General features: G+C 39.3%; 1 protein-coding gene across 1 annotated transcript in view; it reads left to right on the top strand.

Annotated features, from left to right (window-relative positions):
* The window catches only part of LOC144604519 (stathmin-3-like), a 30,483-nt gene extending 17,961 nt beyond the window's left edge, over nt 1–12,522 (top strand). The window contains exons 2-5 of the mRNA XM_078419026.1: nt 6,198–6,293; nt 6,855–7,024; nt 9,408–9,599; nt 10,770–12,522. Of these exons, the coding sequence (XP_078275152.1) occupies nt 6,198–6,293; nt 6,855–7,024; nt 9,408–9,599; nt 10,770–10,829 (518 nt within the window). The 3' untranslated portion in view covers nt 10,830–12,522. The remainder of the gene's footprint in view (nt 1–6,197; nt 6,294–6,854; nt 7,025–9,407; nt 9,600–10,769) is intronic.
* The last annotated feature ends 780 nt before the right edge of the window (nt 12,523–13,302 follow it).

The raw sequence follows: 13,302 nt of genomic DNA, 5'->3' as shown, positions 1-13,302 counted from the left end.
CACCAGTAACCATGGGCATTATGTAAAAGTCTGAAGAATGTAAAAGTCTGAAGGACTTGAAACCTGAAACCTCATCTATCCATTTTCTCCAGAGATGCTGCCTGACCCGTTGAGTTACGCCAGCACTTTGTGTCTAGCCATGGACATAATATGGAAAGAGATTAGATGCCCTCTCGTTTATCAAAAAAGAATACAAGATCCCTTATGTGCCTGTTCTTGAAAACTGATCACTAAAATTTAAAATCTCGTTCAAGGTTACTCCAAAAAAATGTACAAGTTGAGTTTATTTTCCCAAAAATGCTGATTCTTCACATTTTATTGTCAGAGGGCAAACATTTCCCACTGCTCTAAGTTAGGAGGTTGAACACGGTTCCTCCCTATCCACCCTTGAAATGATTGTGCTTTGCAGCCTCAGCCAGTTTACCAGTTTGAAGAAGGATCTCATCCTGAAACGTTACCTATTCCTTCTCTCCAGAGAAGTTGCCTGTCCCGCTGAGTTAGTCCAGCATGTATCTTTGGTATAAACCAACATCTGCAGTTCCTTCCTACACTGGATGAGACCTGGCAGAGATGGCAGTAATAGAAAATCCGATATCACCTTAAATCTACAGCCACCTCTTTACAAGAATCCTTTGAACTTGTAATTGGAGTCAATGCTCCCTGGTGCCTGGGCTGGTCCCAAGCTGATTACTGGAATCCAAACCCAGGCCAGTCCCAAATGACCAAGCTGATTCTTGCTGCCCTGATCTGCCACCCAGTGTGTACTGTGCTTGGACCGCTGTGGCAGACAGCAAAAGGTTTTATCCATAACCCCTGTAACACTCCTCCAAGATATTAGGCTAAATTGGTGCTATTTACCAGTTACTACTTAGTCAAGAATGTTTTATTGTCATAAGTCCCAGGTAGAACAATGAAATTCTTACATACATACAGAATATGTAAACGTAGTACGCTGTAAACAATATAATAATTGTAAATTGTCTCTAGTGCTAGTGTATGGGGATCGCTGGTCGGCGCAGACTCGGCGGGCCGAAGGGCCTGTTTCTGGGCTGTATCTCTAAATTAAACTAAACTAGAACAATTGGTCATGATTTTATTGAGCAGCAGAGTAGCAACAAAGGGCCAAAATAGCCTCCTCTTGCTTCTGTTTCTTTGCCACTGTGTAGTTTCTTGGGATCCCAGAAAAAAAAGATTTGCCATGCTTAAAGTGCATGATTTTGGTCCTTTTCCTAGGAGCATGGTAGCTCTGTTCCTAAACACGAAAGAAAATGATGTTCAGCCAGTAACGGCAATATTTTCATGGGATTTAAATGACAATGTATTTCAGACATCAGAAACAGAGCCTCTTTAGGACATTGCTCTTATTTATCATGCAGTACCCAGCAGCTCATCAATATTTTTATTCCCTCATGTGCATTAAACCATTAGTGCATCCAGCACATCAAAGCATAATCACCACAGACATTATGGCGTCACTGTTGGCTTTTGATTGCCACCATGGAGTTGTTTTCGGCTGCAGTAGAAAGCACTACAGTCCCAATGGATGGAAAACATATTTACATATTAATACTTAAACAGCCATGCATGTCCAGATAATTATGTTAATGTAGATTTTTGGCATTACACGAATGATGATTGGACATGTTTTTCTTTATAGTTAACAATTTGTTAATAACCTGAATCTTACCACTTACAAAATGCTTTCAGAAGTATTGCTGTTGTGGAAGGTGCTATATAAATGCATTTCTCCTGAGAATCAAACATTTATTTTCTTTTGGCGAACAGATATATATATATTTTAAATAAATAGCATTTTTTACTTTTAGGATGTATATATTATTGCTCTTTTTTTACTGTTTCCTGATTCCCTTTTTGTAGCTGTAGTATCATGTGGAACCATGAACAACTATCTTCACTCTTAACACAAAATGCTGGAGTAACTCAGCGGTACAGGCAGCATCTCTGGAGAGAAGGAATGGGGGATGTTTTGGGTCGAGACCCTTTTTCAGACTGTCCTGCTGAGTTACTCCAACATTTTGTGTCTATCTTCGGTGTAAACCAACATCCACAGTTCCTTCCTACATTGTTCACTATTAACAGACATCTTAACAAGAATGTGTTTCCTTTTCTATTTAAAAAAAGAATGTTCTGGTGCCCTTGGTAAAAACTGGGAGCTGCAATTGTAATAGGCAAAAACATTGTTCGTTAGAGTGTAAACTTCCAACAAAAAAATTGAGAGGAAATTTACTCCACATGTTTTGCTAAAACATTAAAATATGCACCAAGACCATAATGGCCTCTTGGGGTCCAGCATATATTATTTAGCTTTGCCTTATGGCAATGGCAATTATTAACTAATGGCATTCTACAGCTTCAATGCATCTAATGTTACCAGACTCCCAGACAACTTTATTCGACGGTTCTTATGATGATGTTAACTAACATATTTTTAAGCAAGGTTGCAAGTGCCTTTTCATGTATGGAAATAAATGTATATTTACCACAGCATCTAATAGAATCAACAAGCACTGTAGAGATGAACAATAATTTCACTTGGAAACTTGCCCATTAGGTCACCTGCATCAAAATGAAAGTTAGTTTTCAAGCCAATTATTAATGAAGAACATATCATTGTTTTTTTTATGCTTTGTTACCATTGTTATTTTCTTCCTTTTATTCCTGCTTTCCTATATTTCTTTTGGATTCTCAATTACTTTTACCTTTCAATTGTATTTATTTTTGTATTTTGATTTTCTTTTTCATTGTCTCCCTTCTCATTCAGTTCTGTTTCCACTTTTCTCTCATCTCTCTCTTTTCTGCTCCTGCATGTTTGTTTTGCTGTTGTGTTGTACTGCGCTTTATTTTAAAAACAGTCCCATTAGAGACAGAACCAGAGACAGACAAAGAGGCACAAGGAGAGCAGACAGCAACAGGGGAATAAAATGAGCAGCTCCAAAGGAACTGGCATTGTTTATAATGTAAAGATAAAGATAAAAGTAAATGTCAGTTGTGGGGTGCTAACATAAAGAATATGCATCACATACTTAATGGTAAATTACCTGAAAGTGTTTCAATGCAATTTAACTTAAATTATAAACTCCATGAGGCTTTCAAAAAAAATTTCACTTGCAAGAATGTATTATTGTAAAGCAGAGTTAAGCAACGATTTAGTATAGGATGTTGAGTTAGGATTGAATTACTGGATATTCTAGTAATAAGAATGAATTTGGAGCAAATAGCTTGTTGCCACATTTAATTCCAATCTGCCACAGATTTGCAATTCTATTACAGTGGTATGTGCAGTTTCAGCCTTATCTCCCTATATGCCTTGTCTTCTACGCTACGCCTTTTTTTTGGTAACCTTTATCTTCCTTTCTTATTACTTAGATTTAATGAACACCCACACAAAGGTCTATGTCTTCCATTACAATGCCCAAAATCCTAGCATTATTCTGTTCTCCATTACTCCCCAAATTCATTGCAAACCTTCAGTCGACTGAATTCCTGATGTTATTTTCCACCCAGCTGGCCAATTGATATATTTCTTCAGTCCACAGTATTGTACCTCACAATCAACTAAAGGGACAAAGGAACAAACTCCACACAGACCCGAGGTCGGAATTGAACCCAGGTCTCTGGCACTGTGAGGCACCAGCTCTACCAATTGCGCCACTGTGCTGCCTCCCCCCCCCACCCCCCAATCTCCCCCCATTTCTTTTTTGACAAGCTTTGAAAGGAATACATATGGGTTCATTCTACAATGTCATCCTTCATCTTTGCTGGATTTGTTTTCCCTAAACAATAATAAAACCACTTTTTTTTAAATATAATCTTGCTACACGTCTTGTTGTGTTTCTGCTCATGCTGTCAGCCTTTTGTATGTTGCTGCAAACTATGAATCAGAAAATAATTCTACTTTCTCAGAAAGGGGAGACAATGACGTAAGTGTTGGTGATTTTTTTTAATGCATTTGAGATCTCCACATTAATAATGCAATTATTCTACTTGATTAAAAAAAAAATTGGCAACATATTAATATTTGCACAGTTCACATACCTATTGTAGTTCCTCTGTATTAATACTTTGAAAATAAGCCATGGAATTACAGATAAGCAGGGAATGGAGGGTTGTATTATTGTGTCCAGGCATATAAGAGTTTTAGTTTTTAGTTTTAGAGATACAGCGCAGAAACAGGCCCTTTGGCCTTCGGAGCCCACGCCGACCAGCAATCCCCGCATATTAACACAATCCTACATACACGAGGGACAATTTACAATTATACCAAGCCAATTAACCTGCAAACCTGTGCGCCTTTGGAGTGCGGGAGAAAACCGAAGATCTCGGAGAAAACCCACGCGGTCACAGGGAGAACGTACAAACTCCGTACAGACAGCAGCCATAGTCAAGATCGAACCTGAGTCTGTGGCGCTGAACGCACTGCAAGGCAGTAAATCTACCGCTGCGCCACCGTGCCGCCAACGTTTGACCTTGATATCATGTTTGGCAAGAACATTGTGGGCTGAAGGGTCACAATTCCCTGTGTCATACTATTATATGTTGTGTGTTCTAAACATATATTTAGAAAAATCTTGATCTCCTTTCAAGCATTTTTTTTCCTTCTATGGCATTTACAGTGTCTGGAGCATCTATCAATCAAGCCAAAAATAATGTTGAGAACAGCATAGCTAAATTAATACTGTAAGTTAGAACGACTCACAATCAAACTGAGTTTCAGGGAGAGGTTGGGTGATGGAGACTGAATAGTTATCTGATAGAGATGTATATAATATTAGGGACATTTAGGGTGAATGCCCACAGTCTTTTTCCCAGGTTTGGAGATTCAAGAACTAGAGGGCATAGGTTTAAGGTGAGAGGAGAAAGAATTAAAATGGAGCTGAGGGGCAACTTTTTTTTCACAGAGGGTGGTGTGTATATGGAATGAGGCACCAGAGGAAGTGGATGAGGTACAATCTGAAAGAACAAAGTCAAAATTAAGACTGATATTTGGAAATGTTACCATGCCACAAAGGGTGACATATGGAATAAAGATGTTCATAAAGAAGTTGAGACAAAATACCAGGAATTATTTAAGAACCAATTTGGTTCTACATTGTACGGATAGTACAGAAATTGAAGGTATGTAAACTGTGGTAAACAAAGATCTTTTATGAACTGTTATAATTTTCTGGTGAGTTGGGTGAATATAGTTGGCCATCAGATTAAAGTCTGTTATTGTTGCGCTTTGCTTCTTTCTGAGTATCTTGCCTCTGAGTAATATTGCATTGGATGAATAAACCAAGACCAACAAGGTGCCAACTCGGGGAATATGAAGGAACGTAGGTTTCCTGGCTTCCAGTGCAACAAAATGGTGACCCTACATATTTTAGTTTTAATATTTTATATTAATATTTTAATATTTTATTGTTTTTCCGCTGACTGGTTAGCACGCAACAAAAGCTTTTCATTGTACCTTGGTACACCTGACAACTGAGTCATAACTTGTCTGTTCAGATCTCTTACCCGAAATCATTCTGGTGAAACTCATCTTTGTCATTTTCTTGTATGTCAATATCTCTCACCACTGAAATCATTTGGTTAAAACTTCTCTGCACCCTCCCACGGACCTTTACATCCAACATGTGTGTGGTCATCTGAATTGGAAGCAAAACTCTCGTTGTGGTCGAACCACAGTTTAGCTATAGTTCAGCATAAACATTCTGCTTTTCGCTGGACTTGGTACAAGTGACAATAAACTTAACTAAATATCAACTTTTTCTTGACAGATGACCATTTATGTGAAACTAGAGTAAGTGGACCCGTTGGGCCCAAACCTCTCCTGCATTGGTGCAGCACCCTCTCATCCCCCCTCCGCTCCCCCCCTCCCTCGCCCTCCCCCTCCCTCCCCCTCCCTCCCTAGGAGATAGATTTAAACTTTAAAATGTGAATAACTTAAAAAACATAACACCGATTTCAATGAAACTTCTTCCATTAGCACCAAAGGGACGATGGTGAGTAAGGTGGGCCTAAAATTGTTGCGCTATCATGTACCATTTTGGCTGTAGTTCAGGAACAAACAAACAAACAAACGAGAGTTTTAGTATATAGACATCACTACAAAAATTGTACAGAAGTCTTGCTAAAGGTTCATGTTCATTTAATTTTAGAATCACAGATATATCTATGTTTTGTTTTGAAAGCCTACAAGGAGAAGCTGAAGGAGCTGTCAATGCTCTCACTGATTTGCTCCTGTTTCTACACTCAGCCACATCCCAACACAATTAACAAAATTGGTGGTGAGTATGAGCATTTGGGAACTTCTAGACACTGTCTTATTTTTAGATTGTGTGGTTATACTGTAGCTATTTGTGTTCACACAGCAAGATGGCAAACTAATGTAAAAACTTCTATCTACAGATGAAATCAACCAGTTTTTACATTATGAAATTGATGCTTAGTTAAAGTCAAGAAACAATATTTAATTGCCACATGTACTGACAAGAAAACAATGAAATTCTTACCTGCAGAAGCATAACAGGGATATATCTCACAAATAAAATACAATAAAAAACAAAAAAAATGAACAAATTAATAAATTGCATCATGTGGAGAACAAAAACAGGATGATTTAATATGCCGGGTTTATTGATAATAATATTGATGCATTGACCATTAAATAGGTGCCACATTTTTGGGGGGAATCTCCGGGAGGGGATTTCAAGTGAGTTTCTCATGATTTTGTCTGTATTAAAGGAGGTGCTGGACCTTGCTGGAAAATGGGGGGGGGGGGGGGGGGGGAGGGGGGGGTGGACCTGTATTCACCATGGTCTATTTAATGTTTTTTATTCCCACCATAGGTATGGAAGTGAAACCAATTAATAAGCGTGCATCTGGACAAGCCTTTGAAGTTATTCTGAAACCACAATCCACCGACTTGTCCCCTGAGCAACCCATCACACTAAAGAAGAAGGACATCTCTTTGGAGAAGCTGCAGGACCAGCTGGATGCTGCAGAGGATAGGAGAAAGGTGGAGGACACGGGCTGTTTCATGTCCAGTTGAGGAGTTGAACGTTCTCCATCACCAAACTGCAATAGATAAATGCTATTCCTAAAATAGACACAAAGTGCTGGTGTAACTTAGCGGGCCAGGCAGCATCTCTGGAGAAAAAGGATGGGTGATGTTTCAGTCTGAAGAAAAGTCCCAACCCAAGACGTAACCCATCCTTTTTTCCCAGAAATGCGGCCTGTCCCACTGAGTTACTCTGGCACTTTTTGTCTATCTTCATTATAAACCAACAGTTCTATGTTTCTACGATGTTATTCTTTAATTATCTCACTGTCCCACAGGTACACGGAATTAACAATAAATCCGTCCTTGTAGAAAATCTAACACAAAATACTATTGATGCTGGAATCTGAAATAATAACGGAAAATCCTGGATAAATGCAGCAGATCAAATGGCAATTGAAGATTGTTTTTAAGCTTGTTAATCTTTCATGAATGACCACCAACCTGGAATGTGAACTCTATTTCTCTCTTCACTGAGGGTATCTGAGCTATGGAGATGTTTCCACTAGTGGGAGATTCTAGGACTAGAGGTCGCAGACTCGGAATTAAAGGACGTTCTTTAAGGAAGGTGTTGAGGAGAAATTTCTTTAGTCAGAGGGTGGTGCATCTTTGGAATTCTTTGCCACAGAAGGCTGTGGAGGCCGTAAGTGGATATTTTTAAGGCAGAGATAGATTTTTGATTAGTACGGGTGTCATAGGTTCTGGGGAGAAGGCAGGAGAATGGGGTTAGGAGGGAAAGATAGATCAGCCACGATTGAAAGGCGGAGTAGATTTGATGGGCCGAATGGCCTAATTCTACTCCTATCACTTATGACCTTGTGAGTATTTGCAGCATTTGTATTTGTAGAAACATAAAAACATAGAAACATAGAAAATAGGTGCAGGAGTAGGCCATTCGGCCCTTTGAGCCTGCACCGTCATTCAATATGATCATGGCTGATCATCCAGCTCAGTAACCTGTACCTGCCTTCTCTCCATACCCCCTGATCCCTTTAGCCACAAGGGCCACATCTAACTCCCTCTTAAATATAGCCAATGAACTGGCCTCAACTACCTTCTGTGGCAGAGAATTCCACAGACTCACCACTCTCTGTGTGAAGAAATGTTTTCTCATCTCGGTCCTAAAAGACTTCCCCCTTATCCTTAAGCTGTGACCCCTGGTTCTGAACTTCCCCAACATCGGGAACAATCTTCCCGCATCTAGCCTCTCCAACCCCTTAAGAATTTTATATGTTTCTATAAGATCCCCCCTCAGTCTTCTAAATTCCAGCGAGTATAAGCCTAGTTTATCCAGTCTTTCTTCATATGAAAGTCCTGCCTTCCCAGGGATCAATCTGGTGAACCTTCTCTGTACTCCCTCTAAGGCTAGAATGTGCTTAGTAGGGAAAGAGCTTAGCAGGAAGTGTCATCTCGACACCACTACGGGAAGCATGGTGCTCTACAGAGGGATATTATTTTGCTCATTTTGTCTGTGACAATTTTTTGTGAAAGCCTGCTGAATTGTCCCACAACTTATTCATTCTTATTAGATCTTTGCATTTTTCCTTTTATCCATTTCCCTTTCCCTTTTATCCATTTCCTTTTTGAAAATCTCTATTGAATCTGTTTTTCCTACCTTACAAATAGTGAATATTAAACACACCCATTTCTTCCATTCTCCCGGTTCCCCTTTTCCCCTTTATTCTGCCCCCCTTTCTCCTTTCCACATGTATCCATCCTTCCGGCTTCACATTTCACACCCATTACATCCTTTTGTCTCCATATCTTCTCTGCCTTTGTCCACCCAGCTGCCAATCAAAACACCTCCCTAAACCCTGTATCCACCTATCACTCGCCAGGCTTTGCCCCACCCTCACCTCTTTTCTGGTTTTCTTCCCCCTCCTTTCCCCACTACGATCAGTCTGAAGAAGCGTCCCAACTCAAAACATCTCCTACCCATATCCTCCAGATCTACTGCCTGACCCACTGAGTTACTCCAGCATTTTATGTTTTTTTTTTGTAAACCAGCATCTGCAGTTCCGTGTGTCTCCATCCTAACAAGTTGCCATGGGGGGAGGGGGAGTCTCTTCATTTCCCCCTGGTTCTTTTGCCATTTATTCCGGGTCTTTGTTCCCATGTTATTGTTCTTTTGTGTAGAAAGGAACTGCAGATGCTGGTAAAAAAACGACGAGGGAGACAAAGTGCTGGAGTAACAGTGGGTCAGGCAGCACCTGTGGAGAAAAAGGATGGGTCGGGACCCTTCGTCAGACGCTTGGTCTTTTTACCAGTTCTGTTGAACGTTATTATGTGATGTTTTGCTGAGGTCCCTTTTCACACCAGTTTAATTTCTGTGGATTTGCAGTCGCAGGAGATGCAGCTTCTGCAGCAACTGGCAGAGAAACAGCAGCACAGGCACATTGTTCTACACCGGGCTATTGTGGATAACTTTAACTTCAGCACGATTACCGAAAGGAAGTTAAATCAGAAAATGGAAACTTGTGATGAAAATCGCAAAGCCCACATCGCTGCACTCCAAGATCGCCTACGTGAGAAGGCAAGTACTTCCCTACCTTTTACATTTTAGTCCTCTACATACTACAACTTATATCTAAACCTATTAATCCTAAATACTTACCCTAGGATCATAAGACATCGGAGCAGAATTAGGCCATTTAGCCCAACGGGTCTGCTCCGCCATTCGATCATGGCTGATCTATTTTTCCCTCTCAACCTTATTCTCCTGCCTTCTCCCCGTTAACCATTGAGACTCTTACTACTATTACATTCTGTCATAAAAAAATGAAACAAAAACAACAAGATCCTCACTCCTACACCTTCATTTGGGGAAGTCTTTGTAGGAAGTTAGGGTTTCTGACAGGCAGATTTTAACTTAGACTTGCTTTTCATAAGTTCATAAGTCTCAGGAGCAGAATTAGTCCGTTCGAGCCATCAAGCATCTTTTTCACATGGAAGGTGGTGGGTATACCGAGCAAGCTGCCAAAGGAGGAGCTGAGGCAGACATGAGATGAGCTGGCAGTGGAAATCGTTGAAGCAGATACATTTACAGCCTTTACAAGACTCTTGGACAGGTGCATGGACAGGGACAGTTTGGAGGGATATGAGCCAGGTGCAGACACAGGCAAGTGGGACGATCCCAACTAGGTTGGCATGGACAAGTTGGGTCGATAGGCCTGTATCCGTGCTGTGCAAACTTTAAACCTGAAAGTAATATCGTAATAGAAACTGGCCACTTAATCTTAGAAGCATAACGTTTATCAGCAGCTATTTTTGTGATATCCATTATTTACATTAAAAATACCCCTCTTAATTCTCAGTCATTGATTGATTGGCTGATTGAAAGAACCAGCGTGGAAACAGGCTCTTCGGCCTACCTAGTTCTATGTTATCCCATATTCCCGCCCACTCTCGACACACTAGAGGGAAATTTACAGAGACCAATTAACCTGCAAACCTGCACGTCGTTTGGGATATGAGAGGAAACCCATGCGGTCATAGGGTTTCCGCACAGACAGTACCCAAAGTCAGGATCGAACCCAGGTCTCTGGCGTTTTGAGGCAGCGTTCGATCCTGACCACGTCTGTGGCATATCTTGGAAGAACATTGTTGGAGCTTACCCACGCTGATGATATTGAAAGGATTGCCGGTTTCAAGACTAGTTTTTCAGGTGTCTCACCCTTGATAATCTGTATATTTTGTATGACAGGAAAGGCATGCAGCCGAGGTCCGTAGAAACAAGGTGCTACGAGAGAAACTTTCTGGCTAAGAAAAACGTTCTATTGCTTTGTGAAGAACACCGTGGAATGAATCTAATAATAAAATCCTGGTTATCACGATACGACTTTTGTTTCTGAATTCGGTACTTATTATATAAATAGGTCATGCTTTTTTGCATTTGGAATATTGGTTCTTTCTTTCTGTGCAATACCGAGAATTGTAAGCAGGCAAAAATCAGCAGCACATCAGTAATCTAATAATAATCAACACATTCAGAGTATTAATTGTTATTGACATCATAATCTGCCAATGTACTTTATCTTGTATATATAGATGCATTATATTGATTGACAGATTCAGCCTACAATTAGAAAAAAAATGCCAACAAATTAATTAATTTTATTATATTTCCTGCGTAATTGAATCATTATATTTCCTTAAAATTTATAGGTGCTCATAGGTATTAGAAGTTTTGGATAGATTTCACGATTCTTTGTTGGAGAAGTTCTCTTGGTCTTAAGGGAATGGTGATATCTATCGTCCAGCCTGATGTATTTGTCAGAATCTATATCCATTTGAAGAATAATTGAGTACCTCTGATATTGTTTATTTGCACGGCATTATTTGTAAGTCAAACCCAATTATGCAAATCAGATTAAAATTGACTATTTCTCAAACATATTTCTGAAAAAGTGTGCCTCAGATGTATTTTAAAATATATATTTTATTATTTAAATATTCTTTTATTTAATAATGGATTTATTTTTAAATTTTTATTAATAACAATGAGTTAACAAATAACACAATTTTAGATGAAGATGAATGTCAATTAATTATTCTGTGGAAAGATCAGAGATTAATTATGACCTGTTGCTGCCTAAAGGTCTATATGTCTTAACAAACTATGGAGTGTTCAGTCTTTTCAAATGGTGACGTAACTCACTGGACCTTCAAAAGAACTATCTATTTGGCTCTTAATGTGGGTTGAACTTGTTCATAAACAGAGTAAGTTCCATCTTTAAATAGCAAATGTCATTGGTAGCATTGTATTATATATTAATCTTTCTATATGTCATGCTCTCTAAAGAGGGGGAAACTTCCAAGCTAGTAAGCAATGTCTTGATGAAATTAGTCTCTCTACAAAAACGGTGTGAGAAAAGTCCTAAATTATCCAGCTAACTTTTTGTCTTATTACTGCGATAACTGTGCTGAGTAGAAAACGGTTTGCCAAATATAAAGCTGTATAAGTTCCAGAGTGTTTGTTTGTTGTGCAGTATCTAACTTTGAAGATTCTTTTGTAAATACCTACTTTTTTAAAAATTGTTTGGCAGGCTAGTACATAATACATAACACTGTGTCATGCGAACACCTCATTTAATTATGTGCCATTTCACCTCAGGCTCTGACAGTTTGTGTATTTGCCTATCGGACTTGAAACTAGAGTCAGGGTAAGACTGTAAATTATGCTAGATTCTTCCATCTACTCACTGTACTTGAAGGTGGCACGTTTTAATCACTTGATTAGATCTTGCTATTTTTGATGTGTTTGTATATGAATCCTTATGGGAAGATGCTAACAAATCTCTCTCGCTTTACACAAGAAGAAAATGACTGGAGGTCATCAATTTGAAGATTCTTACCCACCCATTTTAGATTCCATAATGTGCATTTAAATGTCAGTTTAAGATTGCTGTAATGTGCAACGTGTGATTACAAAATAAAGTCCATGATATACACAGTTATCTTTCCACGCATTGCTCTTTATTTGATTATCTTTATACATATTCTGTTTTTATGGGTTGAAATCTATTGTCAGCCAAGATAAGGAAATCATCAGGACTGTAAATAAGATGAAGTGTTTTATTTTGGGATTTCTGAACTTTCAAATTCAATCCCGCAATTAATTTTCCCCTTCTCTAATGCTGCTCTTCCTCGAACTTATTTTGTTTCTCTTGCTAATCCCTTTTGGTTTCTACGTTCTTCTTTCCTTTCAGACGGGAAGTCACACTGTTGTACAGCACAGAAACAGGCCCCTCAGACCACAGCATCAATGCCATTCATCAGGCCTATCTATACCAATCATACTTGCTGCTTAAATCCACATGCCTCTATGCCCTGCCACCTCAATACCTGTCATATAGGTACATCCTAAATGTTGTTCCTGTTACTGCCTGAGAAGAAAGAAAGCGGGAAGGTAGGAGAAGCAGGCAAAGAATGGCACCTATTCCCTGCCAGACTATGACCTGCCCCTCCTCTTGTCTAACTTTCTTACTCCCAACCCCCCCATCAGTCTGAAGAAGGATCCCACCAACAACGCCATCTTTCCTTGTTCTCCTAACCCTTTGAGTTATGCCAGTACTTTGTATCATTTTTTTGTAAACCAGCATCTGCAATTCCTTGTTTATGCAATATTTTCTATTATGTCCACTTAAGGGACCATAATTATGGAACAATACATTTGCACAGGATTTCTTAAAGATTAAAGACAGATTCATGCCATTTGGCAGAGCTGCATTTATGTC

Source organism: Rhinoraja longicauda, chromosome 22 (assembly GCF_053455715.1).
Source record: "Rhinoraja longicauda isolate Sanriku21f chromosome 22, sRhiLon1.1, whole genome shotgun sequence".
Lineage (NCBI taxonomy): Eukaryota > Metazoa > Chordata > Chondrichthyes > Rajiformes > Arhynchobatidae > Rhinoraja > Rhinoraja longicauda.
Note: the sequence above shows the minus strand (reverse complement) of the source record. Positions and strands in the feature narration are given on the sequence as shown.